We start from the raw sequence: 17,014 nt of genomic DNA on the forward strand, positions 1-17,014 counted from the left end.
ACTTATTTCTAGGGTGTCTCTAGGACACACTAAGTAAACCTAATTGCTTCAGTCATTTCTCAGCATCAATGATTTAATTCATCAGTATCCTGCTCACTTTCTTCTGGGAATACTTCAGATTATGTGGTAGTAGGGTGACAACTTGTCTTGCCTGAGACTGTCCTGGTTTTAGGATTAAATGTCCCACATCCTGGAAAAGGACCTCAGGCAAATAGTTGGTCACCCTGTGTGATTAGGACAGAAGGTAGTTCAGCTTTTATCTCCTTTTTTTAAGACACTGTGTTTCCATTCAGGCCACCAAAATTGCTTTAACTTTTTTAAAACTAATACTGAATTTGCAAATAACTGAAACCACATGAACTAGACCAATTTAAATCAGTCTTGCGCTTGTGCAGTTGATTTTTTAAACCCAAGGTGTTAAGACTTTAAAACTCTCCATGTAACCTTTTTCTTACTAAATTTTGGTCTTAGAAATATTTTATTCCTAATTCTTTCATCTAATGTTGAATGCAGTGTCATCTGATCGTCATTTGCAGATTTGATAATAATGCCCTGTAAGTCATATTCTAGTCTTTTTTTTTTTTTTAATTAGTTTCCTTTGGCCTTTAATGACATTGGTAACTTTTTTTTTTTGGCTGTGTTGGGTCTTTGCTGCTGCGCGTGGGCTTTTCTCTAGTGGCGGCGAGCGGGGGCTACTCTTCGTTGTGGTGCGCGGGCTTCTCATTGGGTGGCTTCTCTTGTTGTGGAGCACGGGCTCTAGGCGCGGGGGCTTCAGTAGTTGTGGCACTCGGGCTCAGTAGTTGTGGTTCACGGGCTCTAGAGCACAGGCTCAGTAGTTGTGGCACACGGGCTTAGTTGCTCTGCGGCAAGTGGGATCTTCCCGGACCAGGGCTCGAACCCGTGTCCCCTGCATTGGCAGGTGGACTCTTAACCTCTACACCACCAGGGAAGCCCTATATTCTAGTCTTTTGATTAAAACGTTGAGCATCGAAGGCCCTGGTACAGAGTCCTGCAGATCATATCAGAGAACTTAACTTCACTTATCAGGACTCACTAGGTGTAGTCATCCAACCAGTTAAAACCTACCTAGGTGTTTTCTACTTCAGCTTGAATTTCTCAATCCTTACTGACAAAGCTACATGAGAGATTTTATCAAATGTGTTAACTCCTGTTAATATACATCTTGTCGTGGTTTAGTTACGATATACCAGTCTGGTAATCTTACAACAAAAGGGAGCTTTATATGTGCCAGACTCTGTTTTACAGATACAAATAGAAACAATATAGAATAAACTGCCTGGTGGAGCTTACATCCTGGTCATGAGAATTCTAGTTTGACATGTTTAGTTCTTGGAAAAGATATACTGTCCCCTTGGGATCGCTTTTTTTTTTTTTTTTTACGTAGATGATCCACAAACCTTTTAAATAATCTGTTCTAGAATTTTTACAACAGAAAATCATTCAGGCTTTTTTTCCCTTAGACACCCTTTGTTTATCTCTTATCCTTGGCTTCTTACATTTTTTCCATGATTTCTCATAATTTGTTATGAGAACTTATTGGTTAAACTGTAAGTTCCTCCAGTTATAACTGTTTAGATGGAGATTTGAACCCACTCAACCCACTCAGCGACATAGTTGTTTGCTCTGTTATCTTTTTTCCCCCCAGCTTTACTGAGGAATAATTGACAAATATAATTGTATATGTTTAAATGTATAAATGTCTATAAATGTGGTGATTTGATATACATGGATACGGTGGAATGATTACCAAGATCAAGATAATTAACACATCTGTCACCTCACAAAGTTAACTGAGTGTGTGTGTGTGTGCATGCGTGCGTGCGTGCGTGCGGTGTGAGCACAAGATCCCCTCTCAGCAACTTCCAAGTATACAGTACAGTAGTGTTATTAACTATAGTCACCATGCTGCACATTAGATCCTCACAACTTATTCTTTTTATAACTGAAAATTTGTACCCCTGGCAACCACCATTCTATGAAATGGGCTTTCTTTTTTTAAGTTTCCACGTATAAGTGATACCATACACTATTTGTCTTTCTCTTTCTGGCTTATTTCACTTAGCATAATCCCCTCCAGTTTTGTCCATGTTGTCAGAAATGACAATATTTCCTTCTTTTTATGGCTGAATAATACTCAATTATAATGAATAATATTCCAATTTAATGAATAATATTCCATATATATGGATACCATATCTATCTATCTATATATAGATATATACCACATTTTTTTTTTTATCCGCTCGTCCATCAAAAGACGTTTAGTGTGTTTCCATAACTTGGCTATTGTGGATAATGCTACAATGAACATGGGAGGGCAGATATCTCTTTGAGATACTGAGTTGCACTCAACTAATTTTTGATAAGGGCAACAAGAACACACAATGGGGAAAGGATAGTCTTTTCAGTAAATGGTGTTGGGAAATTTGATATCCACATGCAAAAGAAAAACTGGACCCCTATCTTATACCACTCACAAAAATTAACGTGAAAATGGATTAAAGACTTAAATGTAAGACCTGAAACTATAAAACTCCTGGAAGAAAACATAAGAAAAGCTCCTTGACGTTGGTCTTAGCAATGATTTCTTGGATAAGACACCAAAAGTACAAGGCAACAAAAGCTAAAATAAGCAGTGAGGTTACATTAAACTAAAGAGGTTCTGCTCAGCAAAGGAAACAGTAAATTGAAAAGGCAATCTACAGAGTGGGAGAAAATATTTGTAAACCATATATTTGATAAGGGGTTAATATCCAAAATATATAAAGGACTCATACAACTCAATAGCCAAAAAAGCAAATAATCCAATTTAAAAATGGACAAAGGACCTGAATAGACATTTTTCCAAAAAAGGCATGCAAATGGCCAATAGTACAGGAAAATGTGCTCAACATCACTAATCATCTGGGAAATGAAGATCAAAACCACAATGAGATATCACCTCATACCTGTTAGGATGGCTAGTATCAAAAAGACAAGAGAAAAAAAAAAAAAAAAAAAGACAAGAGATAACAAATGTTGAGGAGGATATGGAAAAAGGGAAGTCTTATACACTCTTGGTGGTAATGTAAATTGGTATAGCCATATCGAAAACAGTATGGTGATTCCTCAAAAGTTTAAAAATAGAACTGTTATGTAATTCAGCAATCCCACAACCTATGTATCTTTTTTGAGCTTCACTTCTTACTACCCTGTTCTTCTAATTCTGCCTTTCAAATTATTGTCCATTATGCTAGTTTACAAAAGAGACCCACTAGTGGTTAGAGTTTTGTTGCCCTCTATTATCTGTTAATAATAGTGCACATACTTCAAGCTTTGAACCTATCCTGTTTCTCTCGTCTCCTGAATATAACTTGAGAGAATCCTCATATTGCCTTTAGCATTTTTCTGAGTTGGCCATTTTTATGTTTCAGTCTTTACAGTATTTTAAAGACCTGTGCTGCACTTTGTATTAATCTTCAGTTGTGTTGCACTTTTTTTAATCTTTTGTTTATAATCCTTTCAAACATCAGAGCTTATAATGTCTGGCACAAGGTGAGCACTGAGGAAATGTTAGTTGAATCTAACTTATATTTGTTTGTGAGTCTTTTGACCCTTTTTAAAGCCCTTTCAGACCTTAAGCTACTGTCAGACCTTCTGGAGCCTGTAGCTGTGGTATCATTCCAGTCTTTCCCCTACCTTTTATTAGGTTTTTATATCATTTATGTATCAGATAGAAGAAATTTTCTATCTGCTTTAAAGAAATTTTTTAAATTAAAACCTTTAGATAATTGGAGAAATTATTAAACTGTTAGATGAAAATTGGTTTTATTATATGATCATAACACCAATGTTTTTGTTAATTAGCTACCTGCGAAATGTGTGGGATGGTTGGTGTGCGAGATGCTTTTTACTCTAAAACAAAGCGTTTCTGCAGTGTTTCATGTTCAAGAAGTTACTCATCAAACTCCAAGAAGGCAAGCATTTTGGCCAGACTTCAGGTAACGGTACAGAAACCTTCTTATTCTTTATATCTGTTATTTCTATGGCTTTCACTGTTTATCTGTCATTTGATTGTGATTCGTTGCACTTCACCTTTGCCCAATTGGCCAGTTATCATTTTATACCCCACATTTTAAAGAAATATGTTCATTCTATAAAATTGAGTAGCTGTTATAAATAGAGAAGGCATACTATCCAAAATAAACTATGACTTGTTTGTGTCTTTTTTCTAAATAAGTATAGATGTAATAAACATCTTTAGATATATATGAATTGAAGCCATTTTTCCCCCTGATTTTCTTTGGAGTTAACATCAAAGTAGAAACTTTCAGTGTTGGGAGGGGGAATGATTTACCCTTTGGTTTTATTTTTCCATCATCTTTGGTTTGTATTTTTGATTGTAACCCATTTGATACCTTGACCAAGTGTATTTGGTTAATCCAACTAACTTTTTGGAAAAATTCATAATGCAAGAGGCAAATCATCTTTCTGTAAATGCACGTCAGTGCCTACAAAATGACTGGAGATTTGACCATTTGACTAAGTTATTACTATTGTAGCATATAAACTACTTTTTAAAGGCATCACGTAACTGATATTTGTAATATATTTTATTTGAATGATCACATTTTTCATATTCTTCTTTACCTTATTGTGATCATTACATAGCACTGAGAGGATTATTTAAATTCCCCAGATTAAGGAAATACATCACTTAGATGTATTTCTATATTTCAGATAGACAGTACCTAAAGATCCTGAGCAATGGTCTGTACCCAAATGGATGGCAGTTTGTCACACTGAATTTGGCCCATGATCATTTTGTCATTGATCTTTTGCGTTAGCGCTAAAGGTATAAACCTCAGTCACTTGCTCTTTAAACATTAAATTATCTTTTCTTATATGAATAGCAATGCTTGGCAACCTGCATGAGTGAATAACCACTGGTTTTATCTAGTACAAGAAGGAATGAATTATCCACCACAGCCTATATTTTAACATCTTATGGGATATAATTTTTTATTAACATATTAATTTGCATATTGCTATTTTAGTCTGTGCCAGCTCTGCTACCCATATTACGTATCTACATTGTAGCAGAACTCCAGAAAACATTTCTCATATTAAAATTCCTTGTATGTTTCCTCTGCTTTAATAATTTTCTAAACCCTCGATGTTTACTTAAGCAGAATGAGTAGTATGCAATCAAGTTAGTTTTCAGATTTGGGGGTGGGAGGATGAGAAAGAATCCTATTTACTTAACTCTTCTTGTTTTAGGGTAAGCCTCCAACAAAGAAAGCAAAAGTTCTTCAGAAACAACCTTTAGTTGCTAAACTAGCTGCATATGCTCAGTATCAAGCTACCTTGCAAAATCAAGCAAAGACTAAATCAGGTAATATGGGTGAATGTAGTGGAGGTGAAATATTTGGTACTGATTCATCTAGTTTTAATTAATAACATTTTAATTTTGGATTCTGTTAACTAAGCTATTTGTGTACTGTATTTGCACATTATGACACTGGGCTTCCTGGTAGTGGTTTTGGTTTCAGTAAATTATTCTAGAATAGAATAGTGTTCGCAAGTTATGGTGCTATTAGGTGGTGGATACTGGATAGCAATCTCATTGAAGTGCACGGTAATAGCTGCGTGGGAATAAAACACAAGAGCAGCCAGAACAGCATTTGTTATCCTGAAGGTATCTGCTCTCTGCTGTTCTTTGTTTCTTATAACTGGAGAGCTCTTGCCTCACTTCCCAAGGAGCATATGTTGTATATAGAAGAGTTAAACTGCTCTTTGTTTGCAAATATGATATATGCTAAAGTTCATGTTTATTTAGAGAAGTTTTGTCTTTATAGAAGAAACTTTCTTTAGAGGTGATAAATTTATGTCATTTCACATTTTAAAATAATAGCCTTCTTACAAATTTGAGAACTGTAATGTATCTAAATTTATTTTATTTCAGTAGCAGTCTCCGTGGAAGGTTTCAGCTGGGGTAACTACATCAGTAGCAATAGCTTTATAGCAGCTCCAGTTACCTGCTTTAAACATGTGAGTATGGAATTTCTCAGTTTATGTTGAAATGCTTAGTCATTGTTTAAATCTGAAGGCACAATGGCATTTAATCATCTTATCCTTAGAAGGTCTTTATTTTATACGTTGTAATGGAAATGTTTCTTTTTTTATTAATTATTGTACTATGAATAGTTACATAACTTCTCTAAGTTTTATAAGTAAAAGGTTCCTATAAAGACATTGCAAGTTGAAATTGTTTCAAACGGGGAAAGCCACTAGCCTCATCCGATTTTCGTATTAAGTTGAACCATATAAAATTGCTGGTTTTGTGCATCAAAAATAGTTGTATATTGGCAAAGTCATATGGTTCAACCTCATAGAAACCATGCATTGTATATGTTACCTAAATTTTTGTGATTTGACCTAATAATTGAGAAAAGGAAGGATCTTCTAGTTTTGTTTTGTCTCAAATGTAAAATCACAAAAACAAAGAAGGAACTGTTAGTAATACAGTATCGTGGGCTGAAGTGACCTGTTGGGAGATGTTCTTTTTAACAAGTAGTGTCACAGAACATCTGAAGTAATTGAGAGTTATGTTTAAAATGTATCTAATGATAAATTCTTTCCTTTTGATTTCATTCCTTTTGATTCAGTTATCTGATTAATTCTCTTCAATACTTTTTTTAACCTTACTGTAAGCTTAATTTATATTTAAAGGTTCTATCTGCTACTGACCATGTATAAGAAGGAAAGAGAATTTAGAAAGTTAATGAACGAAATTTTGTGTACACTTGTACACAAATTGTTAACTTAGGGCTTTACTGTTAAATAATAGCATGTGAACAAAACTGAGCTTGAGTTCTTGCTGTGGAAATCCAAATGAATTTTAATTCATTCGTGTCCAATAAAGGATGTTGATCAAGGCCAAACATATTAATTCAGTGGCAGAAATATGAATTAAAGCCAAATTCATTCATTTGCTAAGTTTTCTTTCTTAAAAGTCCAGGTGTTAAGCCCTTAGTTGGTGGCATGCTGACCATCTGAATCAGCCTAAGTGGAATCTTAGATACTTTACCTTAGTATACAGTAGCTGATATATTTTACTGTAGTGTTGATAGTAGTGTCACATTTATGAGATACATTAAATACATGGCAACAGCAGCTTTCATGAGAATTACAAAGCAAGTCTTTAACTCTCCTCTCTTGAGATAGTTCTTTTTGGTACTAAGAAGATAAGAATTAGATTAAATTCTCAGTTATAATAACTCTTTCATCCCAGATTCCTGGGACATTTGTCTGTTGTCTCCTTCTGAGTATCCTTTATCTCTTTTCCTATCTTTATTTTAATATTTTGTTTTTTTAGGTTTTAATATCACAAGCCTTGTTCAGCTATTTTATATAAGTAGTCAGGATATTTTTAAAAATAGCATTTCAAAGTCCCAAAAGTATAATATTTTATTTCATGTCCGTATCTTTGAATAGTAATACTATGTTAAAGTTCTTTGCAAGAAAATCTCTATTATAATGAAACAGATTTTTTTTGACTTTGCTTTTTTAAGATTAAAGTGTTCTATCATATAGAATAGAGCAGCTAGCCTTAGCTGTATGATTAATAATGATACTGTGGGACCTCCTGTTTCTCGTTCAGAAGCAAGGCATCTGTCACCCAGTGCCTGCCTGCTCCACTCATCTTTCTTTACTGCCTTCTCCTTACGAAATAGGAAACATTTTATACTGCTAATGTCTTAATATACTTTAGTACGAAATGAGTTTGCTTTGTTGCCTTAACCAGCATTTTTATTTGAAGTCATTTGGTTTAGGAGGTCAGACTTTGTGCTGTACTTGATTTTTGTCCTTTAGAGTTGACTCTTCATGGTTCTCCCCCTTAGATAGTTTTTGGGGTCTCCAAGGAGAATTACTGGCTTTAGCTTTAGAAAACCTATTGCCAGGAGCAGCTGCAAGCACAAGGTCCTGCCTTGAATCGTCAGTCTTCTAACCTTCTAACACTTGACGCCTGCTCTAACACTGGTTCATCTGTGGGGCCTCTTCCTCCACACTCTACACCTGCGTTGTCTCCAACTTGAGCGCAGGCTGGGAGCCTTTCCCTGCTCCTAGGGGATTCTTTTTTTTTTTTTTTTCCGGTACGCGGGCCTCTCACTGTTGTGGCCTCTCCCGTTGCGGAGCACAGACTCCGGACGCGCAGGCTCAGCGGCCATGGCTCACGGGCCCAGCCGCTCCGCGGCATGTGGGATCTTCCCGAACTGGGGCACGAACCCATGTCCCCTGCATCGGCAGGCGGACTCTCAACCACTGCGCCACCAGGGAAGCCTAGGGGATTCTTTTTTCAAGCATAAGTTTTTAACACATTCTATCTGTGGGAATTCCCTGGCAGTCCAGTGGTTAGGACTCGGCGCTTTCACTGCTGGGACCCAGGTTCCATCCCTGGTCGGGGAACTTAGATCACGCAGCTTGCAAGGCACTGGCACCGCCAAAAAAAACAAACAAAAAAAAATTCAATGTGTACACGGAAACAGAGCTGTTCTGGTTGAACCAGGATTTGGGGGTGGGGCTGGTGTCACAGCTTTGACTGCCTTGCTTCTTTAAGGTAACTCAACCTCTTCTGCAGTAGGGACCCCAGGTAAATATATTTTCCAGCACTTAAAAATGATAGTGATTAGTTCTTAAACCATAGAATTTCAGTAGAATTCCTCTTTTCCATGGTCTGTCTTTAAATTTCTGGGAAGTTTCTGCAAAGTATATCATAGGACAATATTCTCTTTGAATATTGCTGTAATTGTGCATAATGGTTTATACTTAATCACTCAGTTACAACAGTGTTTGACATTTTTTATAATTATCAGTGTAAATGGAGCCCAGTTGTCATTAAGTATGTCTACTTAGAAACCTGTATATTATGATTGCTGTATATCTGATGCAACTTTCATTTCATCTAGGTGGTAGTTTTCAGACTTTTTTTTTTAAAGCATTACGATTCCCGCTTTCCCTAATAAACATAGCTAGCATAGGGGAAGTTATACTGATTGGTCTGGCAAGAGTAGGGTGGTATGGCTAGAGCCTTGGCCCCTGACCCTTGGCTTTCCCTTCTTTGACAGTCTCTGAGGTTGGAAACCACTGAATTAGGTTAATACCATTTTTTAAAAAATTTTTATTGGAGTATAGTTTATTTACAATCTTGTGTTGGTTTCAGGTGTTAGGTAGTATCATTTTTAATTAATCCTAAATCATATGGTCACAAAGCTGTAAGTTATCTTAAAAATCATCTAGCTCCTCTACTCCATCTCTTATTATAAATGAAGAAACTCTTGCTACATTTTTCAGTAGCTGGATTGAAATTTTCAACTTTGGGCTTTAACCTGCTTTTTCTCACGCAGTTTTTCTTATTTGTTCGGGTTTTAACATAGTTTTGAATTAAGCCCCTATAGGAAAACCCTCCTGTGCTCCCCCTTTACTTACACAACTCGACCACACAGTGCTGCTGATACCAGATGTGTGGGTTTCCGCATATCAGGCATTTCTCTGACACCAGCTTGGGTGTCCTACAGTTTAGTTCAATTCTGACACTGTCTGTCGGGAGTTAGCATCAGATCCCACGCTTACGGACTCAGTCCCACAAGACTGCCCCTACTTCAGACACCAGTTGCAAATCCCACATTGTCACCTCTACTTCTGACAGATAGCTGTAAATCAGAGTTCCCATGCTCCTTCCTTGGGTTTGATAATTTGCTAGAATGGCTCGCAGAATTCAGGGAAACACTTAGGTTTACTGTTTCATTATTAAGGATATAATAAAAGAGATGAACAGTCAGATGAAGAGATGTGTAGGGCAAGGTATATGAGAAGGGGCATAATTTCCATACCCTCCGAGGTGCACCACTCTCCTAGCACCTTTACTTATCCACCAACCCAGAAGCTCTCCAAATCCTGTGTATTGGGATTTTTATGGAGGCTTCATCACATAGGCATAATAGGTCATTAACTCAGTCTCTAACCCCTCTCCCTTTCCTGGAGGATGGGTGATGGGGCTGAAAGTTCCAAGCTTCTAATCATAGTTTGATCTATGTGGTGACCAGCTCCCATCCTGAAGCTATCTAGGGGCCCACAAAGAGTTGCCTCTTTAGAACAAAAGACACTCTTATCACCCAAGAAATTCCAAAGGATTTAGGAGGTCTGTGTCTTGGAATTAGGGTCAAAGATCAAATATTAAAACAAAAGATACCTCTAGTACTCTTTTATCACTTAGATAATGGCGAAGGCTGTTAAGACCCCTGTGCCGGGAGCAGGGCCAGAGACTAATACATACATTTTTTTATTTCACAGCTTCTAAAAGCACCTTTTAGCCTTATCTTTACTAACTGTGGAACAATCTCCAAAATACTACTGCAGTATCACATGCCAGTTAGGTACTCTACGTTAATGAAATTCACAGACTATTTTCTCCTATTGACAATTTATGTTTGAACCCAAGAGAGTTGTTCTGTGTATGCAGAACATTTAGCTTTAAAGCATTCTTAAATTTTTTAATATTATAGTCTTTTAAATAGAAGCACTTCTGTTCCCCATTATTTGCCTTATAAAATCAAGTACAGAGAGTTCCATGGTGGCCTAGTGATTAGAATTCCGGGCTTTCACTGCCTTGGCCCGGGTTCAATCCCTGGTCAGAGAACGGAGATCCCACAAGCCACATGGCGTGGCCAAAAAAAAAAATCAAGTAGAATATGTCTTTCCTAAGCATTACAGCACAGGCCAAAATGTGCTAATATCAAATGTACGTGAATCATAAAAAGCTAAAATCATATTCCTTTAGTTATGTATTTACAGACTTCAGATGTCTTTTGTTTGGCACCTGGACCATATACTCTGGTGTCTTGTTGATACTGTCATTGCCAAACCAGAAATGTAATCATCCTACCTTCTTCTCCCTTGAAAATAGTTGTCGTTAGGTATTTTTTAAAAAGGTCCTTTGCACACGTGCGTGCCATAACTTTAAAGCTGCGTTTACTGTGCTGTTTCATCCTTTCTCCACAGATATCACCTTGTATTGCTTACATGATGTTTTCTGGTTTGTTTGGGTTTTTTTCGCGGTACGCGGGCCTCTCACTGTTGTGGTCTCTCCCGTTGCGGAGCACAGGCTCCGGACGCGCAGGCTCAGCGGCCATGGCTCACGGGCCCAGCCGCTCCGCGGCATGTGGGATCCTCCCGGACCAGGGCACGAACCCGTGTCCCCTGTATCGGCAGGTGGACTCTCAACCACTGCACCACCAGGGAAGCCCTACATGATGTTTTCTAATCCTCTCTTTGGTACCAGACCTGTATGCCAGCTATTTTGAAGGGGATAAGGTTATCCATATTTCTTTGCAACACATATTACAAGTATATTTTTGGATTTTAAGGACAAAAACAGAAACCTTTTTGTTTGTGTATGTGCGGTAACAGTAGCTTATAGTAAAACTCATGATTTATTTCTCAGGTCTGTATTTATTACTAAAATAATCTCTTTCAAATAAAATTATTCTTTGTTTTTTTCCCTAGCCTTAACCATGCATACGTAACTCGATTGAAAATTGAAAATAAATGTGATTTCACATCCATTTTAACTAAAGTTAGAATCTTCAGTATGTCAATCCTAGATTGCAAAACTTCTTTCTAATGGAAATAAGACTTAAATTAGTTTCTGGTACTTGTTAGTACTCCATCCAGTTTAGCTATTATGAGTGTTGCCACAAAATAGATTCTCTGCAGGAAAGCAGTGGACTCTGATATAATAAGACTCACCTGTTTTAAGGAAGGCCTGAATAATCTAGATTATTTTCATTTGATATGTTTTTTTAAATTATGGGCTGTTTATGCCTTTCAAATTAGCAACCACTGCTTCCTGTCTCTTTTTACATACACTAGCATTCCCTCATTCTTAATCTTACTTTCACCCCAGACATCCCATTTTACTTTTGAACTTTCCTTGTACTCCCTATCCCCCTGCTACCACCACCCCAAAATGTATTGGGATGGCCAAAAAGTTCCTTCGGTTTTTAAGTAAAAATAAGAACACACATTTTTCATTTTCACCAAGAACTTTATTGAACAACATATTCACTCTTTTGTTCCACTACTTTCTGCCATTTTTTCAGGCAGCTTCATAATTCCATCTTCCCAAAGCTTTATCTTATTGAGCAAAGAACTGTTCCAGGTACCTTTTAGTCTTCCAGGGAATTGAAATTATTTCCATTAAGAGAATTTTGTAAAGACCGAAGTAAGTAGAAATCCAAAGGTGCAATGTCTGGTGAATACGGCGGATGAATCAGAACTTCCCAGCCAAGCTGTAACAGTTTTTGCCTGGTCATCAAAGAAACACGTGGTCTTGTATTATCCTGATGGAAGGTTATGCATTTTCTGTTGACTAATTCCGGATGCTTTGCCGATGCAAAGTGCTGCTTCCAGTTGGTCTAATTGGGAGCAGTCCTTGTTGGAATTAATCTTTTGGCTTTCCGGAAGGAGCTCATAATAGAGGACTCTCTTCCGTTCCCACCATGTACACGGCATCACCTTCTTTGGTTGAAGACCGGCCTTTGGTGTGGTTGGTGGTGGTTCATTTCGCTTGCCCCATGATCTCTTCCATTCAACATTATTGTACAGTGTCCACTTTTCATCACCCATCACAATTTGTTTTAAAAATGGAACGTTTTCATTACATTTCAGTAGAGAATCCCATGCAGAAATACGGTTTTTTTCACTTAACTTACGTGGAACCCAAACACCAAAGCGATTAACATAACCAAGCTGGTGCAAATGATTTTCAGTGCTTGATTTGGATATTTTGAGTATGTTGGCTATCTCCCGCGTGGTATAGTGTTGATTGTTCTCAGTTAATGTCTCAGTTTGATCGCTGTCAACTTCAACTGGTCTACCTGACCGTGGAGCATCATCCAGCAAGAAATCTCCAGCACAAAACTTCGCAAACCACTGACACGTTCCATCAGTCACAGCACCTCCTCCATACACTGCACAAATCTTTTTTTGCGTTTTAGTTGCGTTTTTACCTTTCTCGAAACAATAAAGCATGATAACGCTGAAAATTTTGCTTTTTTCTTCCATCTTCAATATTAAAATGGCTACACAAAAATTCACCAGTTTTGATAAGTTTTTTTTTTTTAAGTGCACACTGATACGACAGCTGTCACAATACAGTCTAACAAAATTGTTTCAAATGAAGTTAAAGACAACTAAGGGCTACTAGAGCCATCTTACGGAAAAACTGAACGAACTTTTTGGCCAACCCAATAGATTGTGTTATCAAATCAAAAGGTGAGTGGACTTTCTAGGGAAAGAGGGATCGATTTTTTCTGTTTCTACTTCCTATCAGTTCTAGCAAATAATACTTAGGAGTTCTAATTTCTTTCTCGTTAATTTCCTATAATGTTTTCTCCCCTTTTTGGCCAAATAATAGCCTGTCTTTCTCTACTAGGTTCATTTTAGTCATCATAATGCCTATTAGTCAAAGTATTTTAATGGTGGCTTTTTGTATATTTGCCATATTATTAGGATCAATAATAGTTACCTATGTGCAACCTGAAGGCTGACTTCTGCCCACTTAAATTCTTTGTCACTGCCGGAGGTTGTGATTATCAAAAGTTGTAGGTTGTCAGCTCTGTGGAGGGAAATCTGTATTTCTCCCATAAAGCATCACATGTACAGTGTGTCAGTCCTCTGAGAGTCTAAATACTAGCCATCTGAGCTGTTGGACTATCTGGGAATATTCTTAAAGCACAGAAAAGTAAGAATCCCACCCAATTACTTTCTTACAGATAGACAGTCAGGTGGAGGTTATCATACATTTGTGTTGGGGAGCCCTCAACATTTGGATCTGGCCATGTCCTGCAGGACCTGATGACAGCGTACCTTGCAGGGAAGGAGAGTCGCTCCCAGATAGCCCTCACGAGTGGCCCTGGAGCAGGAAGTGGTGAAGCAGATCTTCTTGGTTTGGGAGGAACCTGAGGTGGACCTCTCGTCCTGAGTCTGGAAGGTAAATTTGTTGTTACCTGTAAATTATGGTTCTGCTAGTTCATGCTATGCCAATCCAGACTTTCAGAGGTATCCCTCCTGCCAGCAAGAGAAGACAGATGACTTGGATGAAGATGGCTCTCAAGCCCTGGGTCATTTAGTCTTCCACACTTAAGAGTATTCATTTTAAACAAAAGGGCAGATATATCTATGAAATGACTTTATTATTTCAACACATTGAGCACATACTATGCAATGACTGTGGTGCTCGTTTTTGTTTTTGTTTCTTCATTTTTTTTCTTAGAGTGAACCATATGGATTGGTTTAAGAGGGCCTAGCAGAACCACAACCTTACAGGCAAGAACAAATGTCACTTTCTGCTACTTTCTCCTATACCAATCCAGACTGTAGGGAGCAAAACATAACATCCCCCACTAAAGTGAGCATTAACTTTATTTTCTAAGTGAGCATATTGACACATTCTCTTTAGTAAAATGTGACCAGAAGTTATTTTCTCCAAACAATTGTTAAGACTTAAAAAAGAAAGTCAGTATGACATTGTCACATCTAGCTCAAAAGGGAGTCAGTCCTGTATGCCAAATTCATTTAACAGTGTGCCCACCTAACACACAACTTGTCAGCATAACCATGCTTCTTCCTTCTCAGTGAAAAATAAAGCCCATTCCACAAGATTTGGCAGCCAAACAAAGAGGAATGGATATCCTACCTTAATTTAATGCATACATTTCACTGCATCTGTCTGCTCTAATTGGTTCATCCTCACAGAAATTAACACATGGTCTTTGTGTTAATATATGGTAGCTTGATCTGTTACCTATCTTCTTTCCAGCCTCTCCTTTTCTAATCATATCTGCTGGCAATAGGGATGGCCCTACAGTCTAGAATGATATAGGGGGAGATAGCAGAACCTGAAGAGTCCATTCTTTCAATTTAAAAAAATCAGAAAGAGGTAGTCATAATAGATGTATTATTTTTTTGCACAGCTCGGGAAGATAGTTATGTGTATCCTTCCAGAATTACAAATAGTTGAGATAGGCCACTGTCTCCAAGTGATTGAAGTATATTCATTGCTTGCTACTTTAAAAAATAGCCGTAAGTTGATTCTGTGTTTGGTTTCTAGACTTATCCTAGTTCAGTGTTGTTTGACATTTTCTTCCTCTCCTTCAGAAATTCCTTAAACTATCGAGAGCATAAGGGTTGAGTACTGTTTTAAGCTAATCCTGTTGGGTTAGCATCCACCCAAGTGTGAGCAGCCTTGCATGGAAGACATTTGCCCAGTGTTCAGATGGACTCGTTTGTGTGACTCTTGGATATCTTTGTTTAGTCATCTTTTAGCTTTGAAGCTATTTTGTCTTTTCCTGATTTGTTCATATTATCAGGTCTTTTATAACCTTACCTAACCCTTTTTTCTGTGATCAAGGTTCTAAATTGTATTTAACGAGGAGCTGATTATCAAGGACCGCAGAAACTGTTTGGTATTATCAGCATTTAAATTCCTATATTCATTTATTTGGTTTAGTTAACCATTGCTAAATTCCAAATAATTGTAAACTGCCTCAAATTTAAGGATTAAAATATAATGGAAATTGTAATTTGGAAACATATTAGATTTTGGAAAATCCCTTCATGGTATTCATTTAATAGGTTTTCTGAGTCCCCATCTTAACCATTTGCGTGGAGGCCATTGATTACCAGATCTAACACTGGAAGTTTTCTCTTTGTTTATGTTAATTCCTGCATGAGAAATTTTGAAATAATAAATTATTTAACAATTTACCATGGTATGATTCTCCAAAAACTCTTCCACTCCACCTTTTTAATAACGTTATCTGGTGCTTTTGCCACAGGTCAGTTGTAACAGACTATATTTCTATTCTATGAATTTAACTGAAGTTGAAAATATAGATAACTAAGTTTTGTTTCTCTGTGTTTCTGAAACCACGTTGCTGATTGGAATTATCTTTCTTTCTGCTCTTTGACCAGATCTTTTAAAATTAGAGGTTAAGGTAAAGTACATTCATTCAGTTCATATTAAAAATAATGAATTTCTTAAATCAGCTTTTTCCTTTGAAACCTACTGTCAAGTTTGTAATTTGGATTTTGCAAAAATTGCTGCTCAAGTCTTGTTTTAGGGCAGTTTTGAATTTTGAACTCGACATGGATCTATTCTAATATATGTGAATTCTCTTCATCTTGAGCTTGTCCCTGACATCGGCTTTTTCCAAATAGAATTCTGTGACACAGGGGATACCAATTATATTTTTAGAGAAAAATGAATGAATTAAACGGTATTTTTAGTTTAATGTTTCCATGATTGATGGTAGTGCTTAATTTTGAATGATGTGTTTTAGGCTTTATTTAATAAGATGATAATTTAATAATTTTTATATGACAGGCACCTATGGGGACCTGCTGGGGTGATATCTCAGAAAATGTGAGAGTAGAAGTTCCCAATACAGACTGCAGCCTACCTACCAAAGTCTTCTGGATTGCTGGGATTGTAAAATTAGCAGGTGAAAAGCATGTGTAATAATTTACTTTAAAAATGTCAATTATATTTGTAACTTATGAGAAAGCGTATTTGTAAATTTTCAAGTATTGCCAGATAAGTGTGATGTAGGGCAGAGGTTAGCAAATTTTTTTCTGTAAAAGACCAGACAGTAAATATTTTCAGCTTTGTGAGCAATGCAGTCTCTGTCACAACCATTTAACTCAACCATCATAGCATAGAGGCAGCCGAAGCAGTACGTAAATGAATAGGCATGACTGTGTTCCAGTAAAACTTTATTTATTGTTACGTGTCATAAAATATTATTTTACCTCTGATTTTTTTCTCAGCTATTTAAAAATGTAAAAACCATTCTTAGATGGCAAACTAAAAAACATCAGGCAGTAGGCCAGATCTGTGGGCCATATATAGTTTACCAGCCCCTGATAGAGGGAGATGCTTTGGAAAGTAACA

General features: G+C 37.0%; 1 protein-coding gene across 13 annotated transcripts in view; it reads left to right on the forward strand.

Moving 5' to 3' along the window:
• Window positions 1-17,014, forward strand: part of MBTD1 (mbt domain containing 1) — a 70,477-nt gene that overhangs the window by 30,033 nt on the left and 23,430 nt on the right. For 9 of the 13 annotated variants that reach the window (XM_089901070.1, XM_089901073.1, XM_089901068.1 and 6 more), the window contains 4 exons: window positions 3,868-4,007; window positions 5,281-5,395; window positions 5,966-6,051; window positions 16,448-16,565. In XM_089901070.1, coding sequence (XP_089757196.1) covers window positions 3,868-4,007; window positions 5,281-5,395; window positions 5,966-6,051; window positions 16,448-16,565 — 459 coding nt within the window. The remainder of the gene's footprint in view (window positions 1-3,867; window positions 4,008-5,280; window positions 5,396-5,965; window positions 6,052-16,447; window positions 16,566-17,014) is intronic. The other 4 variants (XM_089901066.1, XM_022558202.3, XM_089901064.1 and 1 more) reach the window with 3 other exon arrangements.

Source organism: Delphinapterus leucas, chromosome 19 (genome assembly GCF_059928025.1).
Source record: "Delphinapterus leucas isolate spDelLeu-1000000601 "Yukka" chromosome 19, BTC_Dleu_Yukka2, whole genome shotgun sequence".
NCBI classification, from domain to species: domain Eukaryota; kingdom Metazoa; phylum Chordata; class Mammalia; order Artiodactyla; family Monodontidae; genus Delphinapterus; species Delphinapterus leucas.